The following is a 22918-nucleotide window of genomic DNA, read 5'->3' as shown; positions in this document are numbered from 1 at the left end:
TTCTGATCCCTGCGAGCTGGTAAATCTGGTGGGCTGGCCTGGGGTTCCCTCTCTACCACACTTTACCCACACTACACGAGGTCTGGAGGTGCTCCTGGTCGGGAGGGTGCTCTGGAGGTCTTTGGGTGGCACAGGGAGGCCTTTGGGGGCTTCAGACTGTGCTCTCTGACGGCCCAGGGCACTGTGGTCCACCCTCCCAAAGCATCAACCTAATGTAATCTAGGTTTACATTTAGGTGAATGTAAATGGTAAATGGTTTCAAGCATTTTTTTCCCCAAATATTAAAATGAATGTGGAGTAGAATAAAAAAATCCACACTACTCTTTTTTTTTTTTTTTTAAAGATATAGTTAACTGATTTCACCTTTGAGTCAGCAATGCTGACTTGGTGTCCACTTGGCTGTTAGGGGTGCCTTGGGGGAAAAGTTTGAGATACAGGCCTTAAGGTGCAAAAGAGGACAGCGGATGGGAGAGACGGGACGGGGCTAAAGAGAGGCCCAGAGGCGAGAGGAATCAGAGAAAGAAGAACGAGGGACTGCAGTATTTAGCAGCAATTTCCCCAGAGGTCTCTGCCCTCTCTCTTTTCCTCCATCCCCACCAGGCGTGAAGGACCCAAGGAAACAGGCCCTTTTACTTCTGGTACCCACACTGGCTGGCCTTGCAGGGAGGTGCAGTTTCCTCTCCTAAGAGAGCCCCATGGAAGGCTTTTTCTTTCTGTTTCACCAGCTTTCTTTAATTGAACATGGTCCACACTCAAGACAGACGTGCAGCTGCTGCCGTTGTGTTTTCTCTCCAGGCAGCCCCACGGAGCAAGTCTCTGCTGGGCAAGTTATTTACATGGCGGGAAGAACAAGCCATCTCCTTATGAGGGAAACAGGTATGGGGGCTGGGGCGGGCAGAGGGGCCGTCAGGGCTGTGTGCTGGGCTTCACTTCTGGGCACAGAGGACCAGGGACCCCCTGTGGATGGTGGGGCATCCTCCCTGGGGTGTGGCTTGGTCCCTCCTATGCCAGGGCTGTGCTCCGAAGCAGCACGTGCCTTTGAAGGCTTCGGTAGTGATGGCGATGGCTTCAGGCCACAGAGGGCAGGCAGGGCTGGGGGGCGTCCTGGTTGTGGTGGGGTGTGTCGTCTGGGCTCAGTTGTTGTCTCTGGTGTCCGAGGAGGCACTTCCAAACAAGATGTCACTGTCGTGGGACATGCTGCTCAGCTGCGACTTGGTTTTGATGAGGAACTGGGTCCTCCGGAACATCACCCTCTCTTGCTCCTGCTTGAGCTCCAGGTAGGAGCGGGAGAAGGTGTGGAAGATGGAGGTCACAGGGAAGGCCATGAGGAGGATGCCGCTGAGGATGCTGCTGAGCGCCACCACCTGGCCGGGCGTGCTCCGGGGTACCATGTCTCCATAGCCCACAGTTGTCATGGTGATGACGGCCCACCAGTAGCAGGCAGGGATGCTGGTGAACTCAGGGCTATCGGCCATCTCGTTCTCGATGACGTAGAGGAGCGGGGCAAAGAGGGCGATGGCCACGCAGAGGAAGAGCAGCAGGAGCCCGAACTCACGGGTGCAGCGGCGGGCTGTGAGCCCCAGCGTCTGCAGCCCCAGGGAGTGGCGGGCCAGGCGCATGACATACAGGATGCGCAGCGCCCGCAGGACCCGCAGCACCAGCCCCACCTTGTCCAGGTAGCTGTTGCCCGTGCCGGGCTTGCGGCGGCCCGCGGCGGCGCCGTCCACCAGCAGCGTGATGTAGTAGGGCAGGATGGCCACCATGTCGATCAGCGTCAGCGGGCTCCGCAGGAAGGCAAACTTGCTGGGCGCCTGGATGAGCCGTAGGAGGAACTCGAGGGAGAACCAGCCTACGCACACGGACTCCACGATGAAGATGTTGTGGCACATCTGGGAGCACTGGCCCTGGGACAGAGGGGAGAGGTCACAGGAGAGGTCAGCATGGAGCTCTGTCCTGGGTGGGGTGCTGGGCTACCTGGGTGAAAGGTGGTCTGGGCACGATGCCTGTCTCAGCCTGTCCCTGCCCTGCAGCAATGGGTCCTCTCTCTCTAGTTATGCTCGCTCCCTGGGTGATCCTGTCCAGTCCAGGGCCTGAAGCACCATCTTGACACTGACCACTTCTAACCTCTCTGCAGCCCAGACCTCGACCCTGAACTCCACACCCCAGACAGGCTGCCTCCGGGGGTGTCTGATAGGTATCTCAAACTCATTGTGTCCCCAAAATGGCTCCTGATTTCTTTCTGTTTAACATTAATTTTTATTGAGATGTGATTGACATATAACACAGTGTACAAATTTTAGGTGTACAACTAGTTGATTTGATACATTTATATATTGCAACATGATTATCACACAGCATTAGCTAATGCCTCTATCACATCACATGATTATCATTTTTTTTGTGTATGTTGGAGAACATTTACCATCTAGTCTTTTTGGACTCCTGGTTGCCTGCACACTCACTCACCTGTGGGTTCGTTTTTTAGTGATCAGCAATCCCATTTTTCTGGTTGCTCAGGACAGACCTGGCCTTATCCTGACACCTCTCATGTAATTCTCACAAAATCCCATTGGCTCTTCATTTAAAATGATTCCAGAATCAAACTAATTCTCACTACGTCCACTGGCCCAACCTTGATCCAGCCACCATCCTCTCTGCAACTGGCACCTCTTCCCCGGGCGCCCTGGTCCCTTTGGTCCCTTTTGCACACACAGCCAGAGGGACTCAGAACAAGAATCAGATCCTGCCCCTCCTTGCTGAGCATCCTCCATGGCTCAGGGAGGTAGCTCAAGCTCCACCTGGGGAACACCTGGCCAGGCCACCACCTCTCCCACTTCCTCACCCCCTGCCTGCCTAGCTCACCTGCTCCAGCTCCCGGGGCCTCCTCACTGTCCCTCCATTACCCTGGGCTCACCCTCCAGCTCGGCCTTGACTTTCTGCTTCCCTGCAGGATTCCTCTTCCCCTAGACATCCCGTCACTCTGCCCTCCCTTCCTCCAGCTCTTTGCTTCCCTGTCGCCTTCCCAGGGCGGCCCTGTGTGACCTGCTGTTTAAAAACTCCCCTCTTCCTTTGTTCAGTAACCTGATTCCCTGTATCCTGCTCTGGTTGTTCATAATGCTCATCATCTTTTAATACGCTTTATAAGTTACTTATTTTTCATGTTTATTGTCTATCTCAGCCCCATCCCACTCCCTGCCCCCCTGCCCCAGAAAACTGTAGCCCTACAGGGCAGGACAGCCTGTGTCCTGTTCGCTCTAGGGAACCCAGTGACTGGAAAAGCCCGGCACGTGGCAGGTGATCAATTCATGTTTGTTACCAGGATGGATGGAAGAGCCCTAGACTGGTGCTTAGATGGGATGCTGAGTCAAGGCCAGGCAGGCAAAGGGAAAAATGGGAGAGGTGGGCCAGGTGGGGTGGAGGCGGTGTTCTCCTGCTCAGCGCCCCCTGATGGCTGCCCCAGGTGAATTCAGTCTTGTGGTTGGAAGTTTTCAAGAGAGGCTGCAGTTTTACATGAAATCTCCTGAGTTTTACGTGATTTGATAATTCAATACAAAGAAAACACTCTATGGGCCACTCAAACACCTTTGTGTGCTGCATTTGCCACACAGGCTGCCAGCTTGTCGCTCTAGTCTGCAATATATCTGGACAGTGGACTGTCCCCAGTGGATTTGGACCTCAACTTCAAGAGGACCTTTGGCAGAGAGGGAAGGCAGAAACGGTTCTGGCCTGGGGCATCTTGCCGGTTCCTTGACACAGCTGGCTTCTACCAGACCTGCTATAAGAGCTTTTCTCTAGGAATACATTAGAGGCTGGAAAGATGAACTAATAATGGGTGAGGTTTTGAGGCCTCAGACTTCTTGGACAGGAAGCCCCCTCCTCTGGGAAGCCTTCCTGGAATGCGTCCCCTACGGGTATCCTCAGCACAGTTGGTTGGCCTCTCACAAGAGTCCCTCGGCTTGTGTCTCATACTTATAGTCACTGGAGTGTCACTGTCCTTTTCTCCATCCCCCAAATAGACTTGAGGCTCCTTGAAGCTGGAAGACTCATTCTGGTCACCCTGTCTGCCCTCTGGTGCTTAAATACAGAAGGTACTCAACTATGTGCTCAACTGAAAGTGAATTCCAGTGGTCTTCCAAATGAAGTCAAAGAATGGCATTTTCACTGAATCCTGAAAAAGGCCGGGTATTTTTTTTTTAAAGCAAGTATCAGAAGTTGAATAAAACTGGCTGTATCAGTATTTTCCTGATAAAATTAGGATGACATATGTTGGCACTAAGAGGATATCTACACTAAATACAGGTACTTCCAGACAGGTGTCAAATGACAAGCATCTTCCCTCTCTTCGTTTGGCAGGCACATAGCATCCTTACAGTTAGCGCTTCCTGCTTGCACATTGCCAGGCATTGTCCACTCACTTTCCGTAGACTCACTCATCGAATCCTCACAGCGCTGTGCAGTGAGCCTGTTCACAGCCCCTTGGATGCTTTGGGAAACTGAGGCACAGAGAGGTTAAGTAACTTGCCTACAGATACACAGCCAGATGAAGTACGATTCAAATTCAGGCCATCTGGCTCTAGCCCTGCCCCCATCATCACTACCCTATATGCTTCTCAAAAGTTCATTTTACTGGTTGAGTGCTGTTTTCTCAATGCTGGTTTTAAAAATTCAATGTATTTTTTAAAAAGGGGCAGGGACTCCCTGTGAGTTATAAATGCAACACTATTGCTACTTTTTCCATAATATATGTGTGTGGAAAAACCCTCACGTGGTGAGCTGTTCTAATGTTAGATCCGAGAGTTCATGTAAAGTGCTTAGCACATGCAGGGTACACAGCCAGTGCTCAATAAATGCTGGCTGGCATGACATTTATGTTGAGTTCATATCACCATACCTATTTCTCCTATTGGTACCTGTCTGAACCTTTCTGCCTGTCTTGAGACTTCCAGATCCCCCACGTTGGGGGAAAGGGTCCCAACTCAAAGGCTGGAGGGTCTCATACACAAGGAGGCTGAACCGGGGAACACACATCTCGTGGACTCAGCTCCCACCAACAGCTGCCGTGCAGGACTGGGGGCCTGACTGTATAAATGTTAAGAGAAGCTGAGAGTTTGAATTTTTAAATGAAAAAAACATGACTCTTAAACGTTGGCAACCGAATCAAAATTTGCGGGAGCACAGTGTGGACAAATCACACCCTTCTGTGGGGCTATATGAGGTCCCTGGCTACCACATGGGACCCATAAGTCCATGTTTAAGAAGCTAGAGTTTGGACTCGGTCAGACCTGGGTCTGGGCCAGCTGCTTTGCCTCAGCATTCTCATCTGTCAAGTGGGTGTGTGAACACCTCCCATACCAGGGTGTGGGAAGACTCACTGAGGAGGTAAGCTGCAGGCCGAGCAGCCGCCCAGCTCCTGGCTCCTACTAACTGCGTGCTAATTGAGCACACACTCTGGAAGGCCCTGAAGGAACCACTTTACCAGTATTCTCTCATTTAACAGAAAAAATTGCTCACTATTTGAATGCACACACATACTTACCATTAAAAATTATATTCAGGACCCAGAAAATGTTTCTGGGATATTTTTATACAAAGGAATCAGGAAAGTTGAGCTGAGAAAGGATGGAGGATAGTGAAATTAATTTTGATGGTATCTGGTTTATGTCATATGCTTGGGGCCAGTCATATCATGAATCACATTGTCCGTTCACTCATTCATTCAGCAGAGTGGCCCAGTGCCTCCTCCATGCTGGACAATGTTGGGGGGGAGGGTGGGGCACAGCACTGACCTGAATGGGCCTGCCGTTCAAGTTTGAATGTGGAGATGGACAACACCCATGTAAACACAATGTCAGGAGGGACCAGGATGCTACTCAGACAGTGCAGTCAGGGAAGGCCTCCTGGAGGAGGTGGCAGTGCAGGTGAGAAGGATGTGGACTTCTGGGATGAGAGTGATCTCACAGACCGTTTAGTTCCTGTCCTCGGAGACCTTCCCTGGCTGCAGCCAGCCTCCCCGCACACAGCTGCGGGCTCTTACCTGCTCCTCCTCCTCCCTCAGGCTGGGCAAGGTGCTGATGGAGAGGTTGACGGCGGTGACGGTGACAAAGAGCACTGACAGGCAGGCGAACACTTTCCCGGGCAGCCCCGAGTGCGGCCTCTCCACCATGTCGCGCAGTCTCCGCATGCAGCGGCCCAGGCGGCCCTCGCCCTCCGCCGGGCCCTCGCTGTCGGGGTCCTCGCTGTCCAGCGCGTCCTCCTCGTCCTCCCGCTCCACCATCTCCGCGAACTCCTCGATCTTCTGCAGGTAGCGGCGCTTGCAGCAGCCGTCCAGGTGGTCCTCGGCGATGCCCCAGTAGAGCAGCTCCTCCTGGAAGGACAGGGCGCACATCTCCCGCAGCAGCCGCAGCTTGCCTGCGCGCAGGAAGGTCAGGATGGTGCCAAAGGCCCCCGGGTTGCGGTCGAAGAAGAACTCGTTGCAGGTGACGTCGTAGTCATCGCACACGTTGAGGATGTCGTCGAAGTTGGTGCAGGCCTTGAGCTGGCCCAGCCGTGTCAGCGGGAACTCCTCCAGCGTGGTCCAGGGCAGCGAGTACTTGATGCCACCCACGTTGATGATGATCTGCCGCCTGCGGTCCTCGGGCTGGCCGCCCTGGCGGGGCTCGTCCTGCGGCCGCAGCCGCTGGGCCCGGCGGTAGAAGACGCCCTTGAGCGACTGGCTCTGCGGGAAGAAGGCTGGGTGGAAGGAGGCGTCGGAGGCGCAGCTCAGCGCGCTGTAGTCGTAGTCAGAGTTGTCTCCCGGTAAGAGGGTCATTTTGGGCCTTCACATCCCTCTCAGGCCTGGCGGGGAGAAGAGGGGAAAGATCCTCAGTGATTCCCGAGTCTCAGCGGACAGTGCTGACTCTGCAGGCATTTGCTGCGACGGGCTCAATTGTATTCCCCCCAATTCACAGGGGGAAGCCCTAACCTCCAATGGGATGCTATTAAGAGGTGGGGCCTTTGGAGATTGGGTTTCCACGAAGTCATGAAGGTGGCGCCCCATGGTGGCATTAGTGCCCTTATAAGGAGCAGAAGAGACATGGAGCTCGCTCTCTCTCCACCACGTGAGGGCACAGTGAGAAGGTGGCTGTCAGCAAGCCAGGAAGAGAGCCCTCATCAGAACCGACCACATGGCACCCTTATCCCGGACTCCCCGCCTCCAGGGCTGTGAGCAGTAAATGCCTGCTGCGGAAGTGACCCAGCCCAGGTGTTTTGTTACAGCAGCTCGAGCTAAGATATTCACTGAAGAGTGAAGACAGCAACACTGTCATTCAGCATCTCCCAAACGTCACGGTTCCTCCACATCACTTACACCACACCCCTCACACCACAGAAATACACTGGGTGCTACTAGGGGCCAGGCACTGAGTACTGGGGGTTCACAGCCATGTACAGAAGCAGACGTGGTCCCTGACCCCACAGAGCTGACAACCTAGTGGACCGTCATGCAATATCTGTACTGTTATCTACTTAGCACTTTGTTTGCCTAACGTTTTTGGTATTTATTTAGTTTTGAAAGCAGTTTAGTGTAGACCAGTAGTTCTCAGCCAGGGGGACACGTGGCAATGTCTGCAGGCATTTTTGGTTGTCATGACTGGTAGATGCTACTGGCATTGAGCAGACAGGGGATGAAGCTGCTGCCAAAAATGCTATGATGCACATGCCAGACTCAGGCCCCGGCGTCCACAGTGCCAAGGCAGAGAAGCTCTGGTGTTGTGGTTATACATGCAGACTTTGGAGCCATGTGGCTTGGTTAAGTTACTCAACCTTAATGTGTTTCAATGTCCTCATCTGTAATACAGGTATAACCACATGACCTACTTCATAGGATTACTGAGAGGACTCACTGAATTATGTACATAAGCAGTGGCTGGGCCATGGGAGATACTCAGTATTTGCTGTCTACTGTTACTAATAGTATTTAACACAAAGGGACACCTTGCATTCCTTCCATACGTGGAAAACTGATATCACTTGCCATAAATAAGAGACAGTGCCCCCAAAAATGCACAGTGATCACAACAGTGCTGTGTTTGCTCATATCTCAGCAAACATCATCCTGAGGCTACAGGAGTGAATTGGGCAGGCACGCTCACTCCTCCAGGAAGCCTTCCTTGGCTCTTCCAGCTAAATCAAGAGTCATCCCCACCCCTATAAATCTTCACTCTACTTGCCACCCTGTTTCAGAATTGTCTGTGTGCCAGCCAGGCTCCTTCAGGAGACTGCTGGCTCCCTGGGGGAGGAAAGTGCTTTTTTCATCTCTCAGTCCCTGTGCCCAGCAGCAGAAAAGCGCCAAGTGCTCGACAAATGAGTCCATTTCCTGTCGGGGAGGCCAACACGGTGGGGGCACTTCTGAGAAACCGAGGTCAAAATATCAGCTTACACAGACTTCTTCCTTCCCAACCCTCAAAGCTAAGGGTTTGTGCTACTAGGATGAGACGGCTTATTCATTAATAGTTTGTGGGCTGCATTTGGTTCACAAATGTTTTGCCCGGCTTGGAGAAGATTCTGAAAATGGAGAAATTTCATGAAAAAATTCATTTATCTTGAGAAATCAGACGATCTGGTAATTTGGCTTAAATTCCAGCTGAGAACTGAGTTCCCCTTTTAGGCTGGGCATGCCTGCTGCAACCTGCCACAGTTCCCACCCTGCCTTGGTGTCTTTTCAACACCCCCCTCTATGTATGGTCTCATGTATGTTTCCTTTCTGGCTCCTGGAGGCATTTCAGTTTGAGACCCCCAGACTACAGCAACAGAACTCTCCAGAATTAAGATGATCCACAGAAAAGGACTCTAATACTTTGCTTTAAAAAAAACTCACCATCCATCCCCCATGGATGCAGGTGGTACCAGCAAAGTCTACCAATTCCAAATGGAAACCCTGAGTGTCCATCTGTGCTATGGACGTGTCCAGGGGACACACACGCACACGCACACACACACACACCCTTGCGTGGATGAGAAACAGTGTTTAACAGGAGCCACAGAGGTTTCCAAATTCCAAAGGGGCTCCTTCCTAACAGAAATTCTTTTACAAAAGCAAACACCCCTCCACTCGTTCAGCTTTGGGGAAAGCTACAGTTTCACAGATCAGGTTTTGGAAAACTAGGGTACACCTGTGTTTGAAGAAAGATGATTTGATTTTAAAGCTTTAAGAGTGTTTTATAACTTCACCTAAAATTGGAACTCATCTCCTCAGGCAAAGCCTGCCAGAATCCCTCGGAGAAGGATCGCTTTTAGGCACTTCATGTTAGTGCTACTGCTTTTGAGCTTTGCTGCTTTATCTTTGCCACCAAAGACAAGAGATAAAAAAAAAAAAAAAAAAAAAAAACCAAACCAAAAAAAAAAAAAAATCCGACATTCTGTTTGGCAAGAACGATGATGGAGGCAGACACACTCCTCTCATCCTGCAAGCCCCGGGGCGCTCTGGTGAACCCCCTCCACCTGTAATCACCTCTTTCCTTGCAGGATTTTCTCCTTTCAACCCTCCTTGCTTTCCGCTGGAGGGATTAACGACTCCTCATTTATTTCTCTTGTGACCTGTGTGAGTTAAAGCCTCGGCCTCCTGCTTGGAAAGTTCTCCTGTCTCAGGAGACTGTTTGGTAAGGAGAGGAGAGGAAAAGCATGCTTTGTTCAGGCTGCTTGTACACGGGGGGCCAGAGGTCCCTGGGGAGGGAGGCCCAGAGGCTGGAGTTTACTAAACGAAGGATGGGCACACTTCTCCCGAGCCTCTGGTCTAGGGGTTGCCCGGTCTGACAGGTGTGGGGCGAAGGCTCTGCATGCTCATAGGTCAGGCAGGCTCCGGAGTCCTGCTTCTGGAAAATAATGCTACTTTCCACCTAGCCTGACACCCTCACAAAAAGGCTGATCTTTTTAATTTTCCCTGTAGTGTTAGGTCCGTCAGTTCTAGAGCGTGGTGGAATTTAGTGATTTTGCCTCTGAGGGTCTGTATGTCTGCTGGGGACAAGGAAGCCATTGGAGAAAGGGGCTGTGATGGTGGGGATGAGGAAGAGGAGGAGTCCTGAGGGAGCTGTCATTCATTCATTCAACACTTACCACGTGTCGGATGGGCTAGGTCTGGAGGCACAGTAGAGGACGAGACAGACCCAGCCCCTGTCCTCACGGACGTGACCTTCTACTGGGGGAGATCATTTCACGCTGTAGGCAGTGTTGTGAAGGCAACAGAACGAGGTGACGGATGGGAAATGACTGGGGGTCAGTGTTAGCTGGAGAGGCCCAGGAGGGCTTCTCAGAGGAAGGGACCCTGGGGCAGAGCCAGCCCTGGGAGGACCTTGGGGAGTGTGTCTCAGGTGGAGGGAGTGGGAAGAGCTTGCTCCCCAGTCTGGGGATGGGCTTGGATGGTCAAAGACCAAAGGGAAGGCCGAGTGGCCAGGATGAGTGGGTGAGGGGAGGGTGGGAGAAGATGAGCGTGGGGAGGTTGGCACGAGCCAGATGGGGCTGGGGTTTATTCTACGTGGGTGAGGCATCCTCAGGAGAAGAGTCAGAGTGGGCTGGGGAGACCTGGCTGGAAGCCCCTCTAGTCATTCTGGAAAGAGACCATCGAGATTTAGACCAGTGGAGGGGTCTGAAGAATTGCGTGGATTCAGGATGGACTTCGGAGGAAGAGCTGATAGGATTTGCTGCAGGACTGGAGTGTGGCGGGCGAGGGGGAAAGGCAAGGATGCTAGGATTCCAGTGGTGCCATTCACCCAGCTGGCAGATAGGTGGCGCCATGATGAGGCTTGAGCTAGAGGCAGTCTTTCCAGGTGGTGGGATGATGGACAGGAGAGGGTGGGGGCAAATCTCAAAAAGAGAGCAGGGATGGGGGCCTCGCACATGGATGGACAGATGGATGGTGTCAGATCACCACAGCTGACCTGATGATTATGTGTGTTGGAGGGGACACGGTGGTATTAGCTGGTAGCTTTGACCTGGCTGAGCTGGAGAAGGCAGGAGGGTCAGGCTAGCAGAGATGTGGTGAAGCCCAGAGGCCAGTGTCCCCCATGCCCAGTGCCCACTTCCCCGCTGAAGCTGCCCTCCACCCCAGGCCCAAGTGGGGGTGCAGGTAGACACTACTGGGGGGTATGGTCAGCAGAGTAATGCCTCTCCCCCCCACCCTAACCCTGACCAAAAGATGTCCATGTCCTGACCCTAATCCTTGGAACCTGTGAATATGTTAGATTATGTGACAGGGAGGAATCAAGGTTACAGATGGAAGTAAAGTTGCTACTCAGCTTCTTTGGAGGTGGGGAGATTTTCCTGGATTCTCTGGGGGCCTATGTCACCACAAGGGTCCCTAAAAGATGGCGGAGAGAGGCAGGAGAGTGTCCCAGAGTGATGCAATGCTCTGAGAAAGGCCCGACTGGCCAATGCTGGCTTTGAAGATGGAAGGGGCCTCGAGCCAAGGAAAGCCAGCAGCCTCAAGATGCTGAGACAGGCAAAGAATGGACTCTCCCCGAGACCCTCCAGAAAAGAACACAGCCTGCCCACACCTTTATTTTAGCCCTGTGAGCCCCCTGCTAGACCTCTGTTCTCCAGCAGTGTGAGGTAGTAAGCTTGTGTTGGTTTAATCCACTCCATCTGTGGTGATCTGCTACAGGGGTGATCTGCTACAGGGGGTGCTGAGAAAAAGCTGGTTGTCCTCCAGCTCGGGGGACAGCTTACTGATGACCCCACACTGGAGAAGCAGAAGGTCCCCCGGTTCTGAAATCAGGAGACCAGGGTCCAAGGCCAGTCACTCTGTGACTTTGGACAAGTCCTGTCCTGTCTCTGAGATGCAGTTTCCTTGTCTATAAAATGGGGATATGAATGGCTCTTATCTCCTTGAGTTATGGTGAGGACTAAAGCAGCTGACATGGGTAATGGGCTTGGCCCAATGCCTGCCCCACAGTGGACCCTCCACAGGCCTGCTCTGCTATTATTAGCTATGGTGGGCGGTCTGTCATTCCCCTCTATCAGCCAAGGGTGACTCCTTTCTTGACCTGATCCAGCGGGACTGGAACCCAGCACTGTCTGACCCTTAGAGCCCGATGCTGGAGGGAGTGCTGTCTGGTTTGGCCTCCAGGAAAGCCATCAGGGATACTGAGGGGAATGAAGGATATTGGTGCCTTAAGACCCAGGAACCCCACTCCTATATTCCCCAGACCCGGGTCTGCAGGGGTTGTGATAGACATTGTCCATAATGTATTACTGGCACTTAGATCCTTGACTCAGGATCTGCTTCTGGAGACTCAGGTCCAAGCGAGGAACAAGGTACAAGAATGTGCATCCTGTGTTGCTTTGGTGCTAGCAGGTCCTCTAGTGTCCAGCCCAGGGGGACATGAACAGGAGAGCTGCGGCAGATGCAGATGGCGGACTCCTGTAGGTTGCGCAGGAATTAGAAGCAATGGACTAGATGTAGGTTTAGCAACACATTTAGATCTTAGAAGCATGGTGCCGAGTGGAAAACGAAACAGAAGTTTATAGCACTATGCTATTTATGTAAATGAACACACACACAACATGACATATTTTACAAAGACTCAAGCACGTGTAAGGATCTGTATCAACCACAGGGAGGGTGCCTGGGGGGGTGCGGGGAAGGGGAATAAGCTCGGGGACCGGAATGTAGGGGACAATGAATAAGACGGCCTGGCACAGGCCAGTGATGAAGAGTGGTAGGTAGGAAGTACAGAGTGTGGTTAGCACCACTCTGGGTTTTAGTCCAGGTTTTAAAAAAAAGAAAAAGAAGAGCATGGAAATAATCAAGCCACCAGGTTCTGAATCTCCCTGGATTCCGTAGAGATACAGATTCCCAGGCTCCTTCCCAGACCATCTCAATCAGAATCCCTATGGGGGGCCCCCAGGAACTGGCATGTTTGAAAACTAGAGCCTGCTGAAGTGTGAGCGAGAGGGGAGGGAGGGGGCCAGGAATGCCTGCAGACCATCTTCGGCCTGGGGCTGAAGGAGCTGCTCTGGGCTTTGGTGGGGAGCCCCCGGCCCAACTTCTAAATCTCCTTGGGGTTCTGGGAGGCTCCACGCTAGGGGAACTTCACTGGAGAAGTGGAAACCCTCTGCTTGGAGGGAAAAACCTGCACTGGGCCTGCCTGGATCAAATTCCCCTTCGTGAGCCCACCAACCTGCTGACACTCCCCATGCAATTTCTTCTCCTTTCTCCTGGGAGAGAGGTGATGTTCAGAAGCTATGACGGAGGCTGAGTACACATTTCCAGAGAGCATTTAAACCAGGAGTTCTGAGGGGCAGGTCCCCCTGCCCCTCAAGGAGGCTGCTCTGTGTCAGCATCTGACTTTGAGGGCGGGGTGCAGGGCCTGGGGGGGCAGGACTCAGGCGTGGGGAGCAGGGTGGGAGAAGGTCTAAGTGAGGCTTGCCTGGCCATCACTGCTGCTGCTGCTAATAACCCTTCAGCCTGATACGACCATCTGCATCCACTAGTCGCCGGCCCTCTTCTGAGCCTGTTTCCTCCCTCTAAAGCGGGGTAAGTGGCCTGTTCTGAGCATCTGGTGAACGGAGGTTTGTTGCAGGTATGATCACCATCACCCGATTGCTCATCACCGTGGCCACATCCCATCAAGGACATGTAGGGTCCCACAAACTATTATGTGCTGATCCCAACTGCTGAAACACCTCTTGGGTCTCTCTGGGGTTTTAACAAACTGCTGTCCTCTCTCAACTTCACTCTTCCAGTCCTGTGCCCGTCCCTTAGGACAGAGCTCTCGGTCTTTCTTCTGAGTGGGAGGGGGGAATGCAGAGAGCGCTCGAACCACTCCCAGTGCTGTGACACCACCCATCCCAGCCTCCCTTAATTACACGCTAAGTGGCAGGCGCTGTGGAAGAGCCTTAACTGCACGAGCCCACGTCCTTCCCTAAGAGGCAGGTATTACTATTAACACCCCCATTTTACAGATGAGGCAATTGAGGCTTTGAGAAGTGAAAACTCCTGACTCCGGATAAGTGATGAAGCCAGACTCCATCGAGGTCTGTGGGACTCCAGGCAAACCTCTTTGACTCTGCATCTTAATGCCTCCTTGCATCGTGGGATCCTGGGGGCGGGGAGGCGGGAGCCCACCAGCAGCAGCAAGCCAGAGACTAGGTCTCTTGTCTCTATTTTCTCTGGACAGCCTTTTGAAAAGTCTTTGGGGAGCGGGGAGAAGCAGGCAATTGCCCGCAACTGGGGAAACATCTTTATGCCTACTGTGCACCTGCACAAGAAGAGAGTTAAGAAAACAACAAAACTCCTGGTTTTGTCAAGTTCCGGATTGCCATTTTGGTCTCTGGGCAGAAGAACTCTCCTGTGGTGCAGACAGGCACCAGCGAGGGTGAGGGTGTGGTCCCCTGGACCAGGCTGCCTGGTTCAGCATTTACTAGCTGTGCAGCCTTATGCAAATAAAGTAACTTCACCTCTCTGTGCCTGGATGTCCTCAGCTGTGAACTGGGAACTGGGGTCATCACTGCACTGGCCTCCTAAGCGCTTGGAGCTGTGCCCGGCATGTTGGAAGGGCTCTGTTTGCTAGAATGGCTTCTGTGCAGCAAGCTTGGCACCTCCCCTGCTCGCCCCTCCCCTTGCATTTCCTTTCTTAGAGGAGGAATGTGAAGCAGACAACACCTTCCAGACGGCTGGACCTCAGTGCTGGCTCTCCCTCTCACTTGGCATTGAAGCCACGTCACTCACTCGGCTGGGCCTCAGTTTCCCCATCAGTAACATACGCTGACGAGGCGCGCTCCTATGGTCGTAGAATGGTTTCTCAAAGACATCCATGTTCTAATCTAACCCATGAATATGTTACCTTCCACAGCGAAAGAGATTTTGCTGGTGTGATTAAATCAAGGATTCTGAGATGGGGAGATGACCCGGGATTGTCTGGTGGGCTCAAACACAAGGATTCATATAAGAAGGAGGCAGGAGGATCAGAGTCAGAGAAACAGACGTGATGACAGAAGCAGAGGTTGGAGTGACGTGAAGCCAGGAGCCAAGGATGCAGGAAAAGGCAAAGAAACGGATGCTCCCCCAGAAGGAACACAGCCCTGCCGACCCCTTGATGAGACCCATTTGGACTTCCATTCCCCCAAACTGAAGGTAATACATTCGTGTTGCTTTACGCCACTAAACTGGTGGTAACATGTGGCAGCGGGAAACTAATCACGTGCAATGCAACTTTCTTAAGAAGAAAAAAAAGGCATTTCTCTCCTGAGCTCCATGGGCTTTGGCTCCTTTCTCTCCCACCACACTGGCCAACCTGTATCATTCCCTGACTTGGAGCGAGTGTCGCGGGGACCCATCACCTCTCCATACAGCCCTTCCCCTGTCTGTGCAGCTTCATCCGTCAGGGCCAGGGCTCCTGGCTGGGCTGACTCAGAGGCGGGTCATGCCACATTAATCCTCAATTAAAACGTTAATCAAAACGGATCCAGCCATTAGGCTGGCCCAGGTCCTGGCATGCTGGCTGTCTGTGAGATGCTGTGCCCGGGTGCAGAATCTGTCTTTCCTGACTACCTCCTGTACACCCTTGTTACAATCCAGTCCTCCTTCCTGTGAGCTGGGGCGCCAGTCACTGGGTAAGGGGAAATATATTTGCTGGGAGCTGGGTTCTTTCCTCCTTCCCCCACCTGCTCCCAAAGAGAGAACATGCCAGAGTCCCCCCCGCCCCCGTAAAGAAGACAGAGGCAGACTGGGGAGCCTCCCTGCTCTGTTCCTGGCAAGATAACACCACGTGCACGTTTGCCTTCCACCAGGAGGTGCTTTGGGGTGGGAGCCTGTTTGCCTCCTTGCAGCCTCCAATTTGAGAACAGGCTTGGGGAGCAGTGAGGACCCTGGGGGAGCAGGAAGGGGACACTTGCTTAAACAGTCCCTCGTTTCTTTTTCCCTAGGAAGTGTTAAGGCTGCAGTGACTGTGCTGAGCAGGGCGGGAAGGGAGGGGGGAAGGAGGGAGAGAGGGGTTGTGCCCCCTGCCCCCGGAGGCAGGTGTGAGGCAGTCCCCACAGAGCAGGGGAGAAGCTGAGGCACCAGTCAGCTCCTCTCTGTAGCGCATTCACTGTAGGCTCTGATTTTGTTAGACTTCTGCTCTAGAACAGAAGTGGCCAATGGTGGTTGAGTGCTTGCAGCTAGACTTGCCTTTCCCTTTTTATTAATTCTATTTAGAGTGGCTTCTCCAAGCCGCCATTTTCCACCCTGGGGCTCCATCTCTGGGTTTAATGAGTCAACCAAGAGTAGATTCCCAGATCTCTATATCTTTGGCAACCGGAAATCTTGTCTCTTCCTCACATTCGGAAAGGGGATGTGGAGAAAGGACAGCCCAGTCAAGACACCTTTTAGGGGTCTTGGAGGTTAATTCCTCAGTCCCAGCTTGAGTCTCTTAGCCCTGCACCCAGGACACATCTCTCTGCTCTTTTGTTCCCTGGGGCAACCCCCTCATATCTTGCCAGAGCCCAGCTGTGTGTCTGGTGCAGAGAATTCAAAATGGCAGTGGGACGGGACCCTAGCCCCCAGATCTGCCCCATTCAGAGTCCAGGACTCCCCCAGCCTGGGTTCTCAATCAATCCTTGGTACATAATCGAGGCTGTCTTTTTCCAGTACACTCACGGTCCCCTGTGGGTTTGGAGTGTGTCCCAAGACAGACATCTTTCCACTGGAATGGGCTGGCTTAGGGCGTGAGTGATGAGGGCAACCCCCAGGGGCCATCCTCACCTGTCTTCAAGCACACCTTCCCTCCCTCCCTGCTCAGCAGGTGCCTCTGAGCTCCAAGACAGAGAACTTGCAGGTCAGGCTTAGATCTGACAGGTCCTGAGAAGTCTACTCAAGAAAGCTGGCATGCCTTGGCCCCTCCCTTGGCTCCAGCACTGGGCCCGAATCTCCAGCAGAACCAAACTTTCCTTGCTCTGGCGAGGCTCCCCAAAGTGTCTCTGATTGCAGTCATGTGTGTGTGGGTATCAAACACACCCTAGAGACTAAACCTCTGCTTAGATTCACAGAATCAGGAGCAGCCCCCACTCCTGTCCAACACACACAATGAATCAGAGCAGTTCCTGCTCCCTCCTCTCACCTTCCCTGCATTGATCTCAAGGTGTCAGCAAAGGGGGTCTCTGCATCTCTCTCATTCACCTTGGTGACTTTGGTGCCAGACACCCTTTCTGAGCTTAAGAATAGCTTAAGTAAATGCCTGCTGAATGGACAACTTAACTAATACACCCCATTGGTGGGAGCCTGCCCTCATTAGAAAGATCAGTGTTTCTCAACGCCTTCCCCATTATTGCCCACCCCTAAGGAGTTTTCTAAAGACCTTTTCTTCTTATCTAACAACCTATTCCAGCCTCCCCCCTCCCCTTGAGAATGAATGCAGTAGATGAACCGAGGAAAGGCCATTCTGCAACCTGTCCAGTGACCTGCTTATGCACATGGGGTCTGCTTTCCAAGCTGCAAGCCAGCTTCCATCCTATCCCGCCCCCATCCCATCCCTCTCTTTCACAATTCTCTCCCCAGCACAGGGCCTCACTAACTGTTCAATGAACGAAATAATGAACGCTGGGCACTTGGTGTGGTGAGCTGCACATAGTAGGTGCTCAACCAATCTTTATCCAATCCATGGATGAATGAATGAATGAATGAATGAACTTCTCTCTTTTCCTTCCTCACCCAAAGATTCCAGTCTATCCAGGCTGAGCCCCTTGGGGTAGGGAAGCCCTGAAGGCTGAGGAAGCGACCTTCCCCTCCGTGAACAGAGCTTTCTCGGAGTCCCCAGCGCCTAGCACACAGTAGGCGCTCAATAAAAGTTTGTGGCAGTAATGAGTGAGTCAATAAAGCCCACTGATGGGGATGCTCCATCATGTGCCTAAGGAGTGAATGAACCAGTGACAGACGCCCCTCTACCACCTCCTCCCAACACTCCCTCCTCCCAGGATCCTCCCGAGAGGCCGTGAAAAACGTCTGCCACAGCCAGGAGGTGACCTCCCCCCGCCCTGTCACTTCGTACCCCGGGGACCCCCGGGAAGCACAGAAGCTGGACCGGCACCGTGACCATGGCGAACGCACTCCACGCCGCAGCCCACAGCTGCTGCCGGGTCCTCGGTGGCCTCAGCCGCTGCCCTCGTCGGCTTTCGGGGTCCCCCCCCGGGGAAGCCGGGGCCACGGACACGTGCAACTTCCCCTCCCCCCCCGGAGCCAGAGTCCGCCCGCCCGGCGGCACCTGGCGAGGCTGCAGCGCGCCAAGTTCCCACCTCAAGTTCGCGACACGGCGTCCCCTCAGCCGAGTTGGCCGGGCCGCGGCTCCCGTCCCCCGGCTGCCGGCGGGTCCCGGTGAAGTCGCAGTCAGGGGCTGGAAGCCGGTCGCGCCGCCTCCCGGAGCCGCCGGCAAACTTCGGCCCCCGGGCCCCGTTCAGCCCCGGCGCTCGGCCCCGCGGCCACCTGCCTCTGCCTCCCGGTCCCCACCGGGCTCCGAGTGCGCGGGGAGCGCCGAGCCGCCGCCGCCGCCGCCGCCGCCGAGGAAGGAGGGAGGGAGCGGGGCGGGAGGCGGGCCGGAGGGAGGGGCGGCGAGCGGGGCGGGGAGCGCGGGCGGCGGCGGCGGCGGCGGCGGGGGGCGCGGGGAGCCGCGCGGAGCGGGCCCGGGGCGTCCGGGCGGCCCAGCGCCGGACCCGGCACCTCGAATGCGCAGTGTACCGCCGGGCGCCTCGCCGAGCCCCGGCTGGCGCCTCCGCCGCTCCCCTCTCCCCCTTGCCCCGCCCGCCCTCGCCCTCGTGCTCCCCGTGCTCCGCTGCCCTCGGGCTGCACGCGACGCGCCGCGCGCCGGCCTCCTGGGGTCGCGCGCCGTGTCACGTGCTTCCCTTGGCGCTTCAAGTGCCCCGCTGGTTCCGGACCCCTGGCGCCACTGCCCCGCGCTCCAACATGCCACGTAAAGTCCCCACGCTCCGCTGCCCCGGGGCCTCGCGAGCCACGCGCTTCGACATTATGGGGCCCACGCGCCCAGTTCAGTGCTTTTTCCTGGAGGTCCAAGTGCGCCTTTGCCCTTGGGCCCCTCCTGCCACTGAGGGCCAGGGACTGCACAGCCCTTGCAGCGTCAACTTCTTAGGGACAGCACGTGCAGCACCAGGCGCCTTTCCCTTCAGGCCCCGGAGTCCCGGTGGCTCAGGTGCCCGCACCCCATCGACGCAGGGCACTCGGACCGGGTTCTGGGGTCCCCGTGTTCGGCACAGGCCGCCGGCTGGGAGCGACGCCTCGCCTCGGAATTGGTAGGAGTGGCACTTTTGCTGGGGTTTGGGTTGGAGGGCACCGCCCGGGAGAGGGCGCCGCCGCAGAGCCGGCTTTTTAGGGTCGCTGGCCTCCCACCCTCCTTTCCTCTTTTCCTTCCAGTCTCTACCGCCATTTCTTACCATCACAGAACCAAGCAAGGTCGGGAAGAAACCCTGATGGGGGCCCGGCCTGTGGCCTTTTCCTTAAGGGTGGGGAGCAGGCTCCGGAGTTGGGAGCGCCCACGCTGTGCTGTAGAGGACTTATGAAAAGCAATAGGGTTAGAGAGTCATTCATTCGACAGACAGACGTTGGCCCTCTGGTGCTGTGGAGGCCACCACTGCAAGGACTTGGCCCCAAGAACTTACTTTCTGCTGGGAGAGAGGCAGAACCAGGAAAACCGCTGAGGCCTCCGAATGGAGCCTGTGAGAAGGGCGGGGAAGGAGCCAGAGTAGGGCGCTGGGGGTGCAGACTGAGGGAGAGCCCTTTACACAGACCTCAGAGGAGGTGACATTTGCATTCAGCCCTGAACAAGGACAGGGAGCCCATCTTTGGAAGATCAGGGAAGAGCGCTTTCCTGGTGGCTGGAACAGCAAAGGCAATGACCCTGCAGCAGGAGGGAGGGAGGTGTGTTTGAGGAACAGCAGAGACAGCAGAGAGGGTGTTGGGGAGGGTGTGTCGGAAAGGAGGTCTGCCTGGCTGTGTGGGCTTTGTGGTCAGGTGGTGCCTGGAGTGCACTTGGAGGAACACAGCTCTCTGTGCTGGGTCAGGCCCTGCCTTCCTCTCCCTTCTGAAAATTAGCATTTGTATCCTTTTTCCTTGCTTATTATCTCTCTGGCCACCAGACATCAGGCTCCATCAGGGCCGGGACTATGTGCTATCAGCATCTCCCACACTGCCTGGCACAGACAGACCATGCTTCTGCGCTGGTTTTTGGAGGAATGCTCAGGACAATTCTATGGGACAGATTCAATCGTCCCTGTGAGACAGGACTTTACAAACACCACAAGATAAAGGTGTAGAGCAGGAGTTCTCAAACTTCTTAGGCATCCGAATTCTCTGGAAGGCTTTTTAAAACCCAGATGGTTGGCCCCACCTCCTGAATTTCTGTTTCAGGGGGTATTGGCTGGGGCCCTTCAAACAAGTTCTCTGCTGATGCTGCTGGTCTGGCCATCATCACACTGAGAACGGCTGATGTTGAAGACTTGAGACTCAACCCCGCCGGGTCTGACTTCAAAGTTCATGTGAGCTGCTGCCAGATCCACGGGGGTGGGACTCAAGCCTTGCTTCCTATTGTGTTGGGTCAGCTGGACCTTATGAGCACCCCTGGGAGGGGCTGTTCCAGGGGGATGGGCGTAGCAGAACACTGTGTGCCTGAGTCAAATGTCAGGGTGACCTGTGGACAGAGGACCCCGAAACACTGGTGGAGATCTCAGTCGAGACAATTCCTCCCACTCCCCCCCACGTACACAGACTCGCTTGCTGTGTCCAGGAGTTAAATCACTGCCTGATCTTATCCCTGACTTGTGCTAAACTATGTCCAATAAAATTCTTTTAAATCCTTTTAAGGAATTCCCTCTGCAGTTCCTCCCTCCCTTTAGAGCCTTCCAGATTTTCAGCTCGTCTCTTCTTATCTCCATTTTCCTCCTGAGAAGCCTTCCTTCTCAAGCTGTTGTGTGGAAATGGATGTTGCTGATGCCCATGAGAGTTTCCTGAAAAGATGGAAACAGTCTGTTTGCTGTGCACCTACTAGGTGCCAGGCAGGTTGCTGGGTGATGTGTAGACGTCAGAGGCACCAAATGGGCCAGTTGGCGGGCTCTGGCTCACCAAGCTCTTTTATTTGGCTCTGCTGGGTTAAAATTTTTTAAAAAAATTTTGAAAGAGTTGGCCAACTTTTAAAATTTGGGGAATTTCACATACATTTTTTTCTTTGGAAACACCGGGAGACTGACTGACACCCCTCACATGGGCGGAGTGCTGATGCTAGGTTGTGTCTCACCCTTTGTCTGTGGTTTGCCCTTCAGCCCCCCATCATGTCATGTAAGTTACCGTCGTACTTCCGGAAGCACGAGTTGCTGACTTCTGGTCTCGGTAAATTTTCTTGGGCCACACAGTAAATGGCAAAGCTGGATCTGAATCCAGGCCTGGCTGACCTCAAAGCCAAGCCTGTCACCGGAAAACAAGCTGCTAATAGTATTTGGGGGCAGGAGGAAGATGTGGTGTCACTGGCCCTAAGGAAATCCCTTAAAAGGGATTTACTGTCATCGGTTTAAGAATATGCCTTCCTTTCTATTCATAACCCACTGTCAGTAAGTCATAAAGTTCTGGGTTGTTTTTCCATGGTCCCAAGGGTTATCCAGAGCTGTCCAAACTTTTAAATCCATCCTGCCCCTTGAGATGAAAGGCTTAGATTTGCAAGACAACTGATTAGAGTTAGGACGGGGGCGGGGGGCCCTTGCAGGGGGTGGGGTCTTCTCCCTTAGCTGTCCTGGCAGGGCGTCCAACTGGGGTGTCCCTGGTGCATGGCTTGTTGTAGGAAAAGTACTACTTCAAGAGTCAGGATGGTGACGGGGGGGACGTTCACCTGTCACCTCCTCCAGCACTCTTTCTTCTGTGCCTCAGACACCCCCAAGCAAGCCGCCTCCCTCTTCCGGGAGGGATCTTCCCATAAATTTCCACACAAATGTTCCTTCGTGTCTCAGTCAGCTGTCACCTCGGGACTCCTAGTGCAGAGGGGGAGGTTGAGGCATGCAAGGGTACAACTTAAGTCTTTTTTTTTAAGTTGCTATTTTGCTTATCATGGATTTGTTTTGCGCTAATATTGATTCTTAAAAAAATGTTGCCTCACAACATTATTTATCTTGATGACTGAGCTTTTTTGGCACCTCCTTAAATTTTGCACCCCAGGGGAGTGCCCTACCTGCCTCACCCAGGTCCCAGGCGTGTTCCTAGTCTAGAGTGCTCTGGAATGGGAGTCAGGAGACCTGGGTTCTGGGCCAGCCTGTGCCACTAGACTAGCCACGTGACTGGATGGCAGGCCCCCCTGGTCCTTCACCATCTATCTGGGGAAGGGATGAAAACGACAAGTTAGTTTATTTTAATTTGTGTATTAGTTCTAGAATGACCCAAGACTCCCACTAGAGCTTGGCTAGGTCATGCATTGTGTCCATCTCCTGGGGGCTTTGCGGTGTTTTAAGCCTCACTGACTCTGGTTGCCATGGGATGTCACTGTCCTTTTCCTGACACCCCATATGAGGTGTCTCTCTGTGCAAAGACCAGATCTGCATGGCTGCGGCGTGCACTGAGCACTGATGCCTTTGCTCACTTTCCCCGAGGGAGTTGTTCAGTTCTGGAAGAGTGGGCGTGCACCCTATTCTTTGACGTCTTGCTTCTTATTCTTTGGTTTCATTCATTGGATCATGCGACACACATTCATTAAAGACCTTCTCTTTGCCAAGCACTGAGCAAGCACTCGGGATACGAAAGACACATTTCCAGCTTTAGAAGAGCTTCTGTTCGAGTGAAGGATCCTGCACGTGAGCACATCCACGTGGAGCAAAGTCTGTGTGGATTAGAGGCTTCCAGCTAAGGCCGCTCTGGGCACCATTCTTTTTCCTGGGAGGACCCCCCCCCCCCCCCGGTGCTACCTCAAGTGCCAGCAGCCAGAGCAGT

At 53.9% G+C, this 22918-nt stretch overlaps 1 protein-coding gene across 1 annotated transcript; it reads right to left on the bottom strand.

The window, feature by feature from the left end:
* Positions 1 to 254: 254 nt before the first annotated feature.
* On the bottom strand, positions 255 to 18487 carry KCNG1 (potassium voltage-gated channel modifier subfamily G member 1). Its single transcript, XM_031433615.2, has 3 exons — positions 18241 to 18487; positions 6035 to 6834; positions 255 to 1904 (listed from the first exon to the last, which is right to left on the bottom strand). Exons 2-3 carry the CDS (start codon positions 6806 to 6808, stop codon positions 1134 to 1136), a joined length of 1545 nt encoding a protein of 514 aa, XP_031289475.1. The 5' UTR covers positions 6809 to 6834; positions 18241 to 18487; the 3' UTR covers positions 255 to 1133.
* Between the last annotated feature and the right edge of the window lie 4431 nt (positions 18488 to 22918).

This window comes from Camelus dromedarius, chromosome 18 (genome assembly GCF_036321535.1).
Source record: "Camelus dromedarius isolate mCamDro1 chromosome 18, mCamDro1.pat, whole genome shotgun sequence".
NCBI lineage: Eukaryota > Metazoa > Chordata > Mammalia > Artiodactyla > Camelidae > Camelus > Camelus dromedarius.
The sequence above is the reverse complement of the archived record's forward strand: the minus strand, read 5'-3'. Positions and strand labels throughout refer to the sequence as shown.

Excerpts from the sequence above, each read along its gene's own strand:
- KCNG1 (XM_031433615.2), bottom strand. The coding sequence starts at position 6,808 with ATGACCCTCTTACCGGGAGACAACTCTGACTACGACTACAGCGCGCTG. Across the intron at positions 1,905-6,034 it reads TGAGGGAGGAGGAGGAGCAG|GGCCAGTGCTCCCAGATGTG; the intron begins GTAAGAGCCCGC and ends CCTCTGTCCCAG.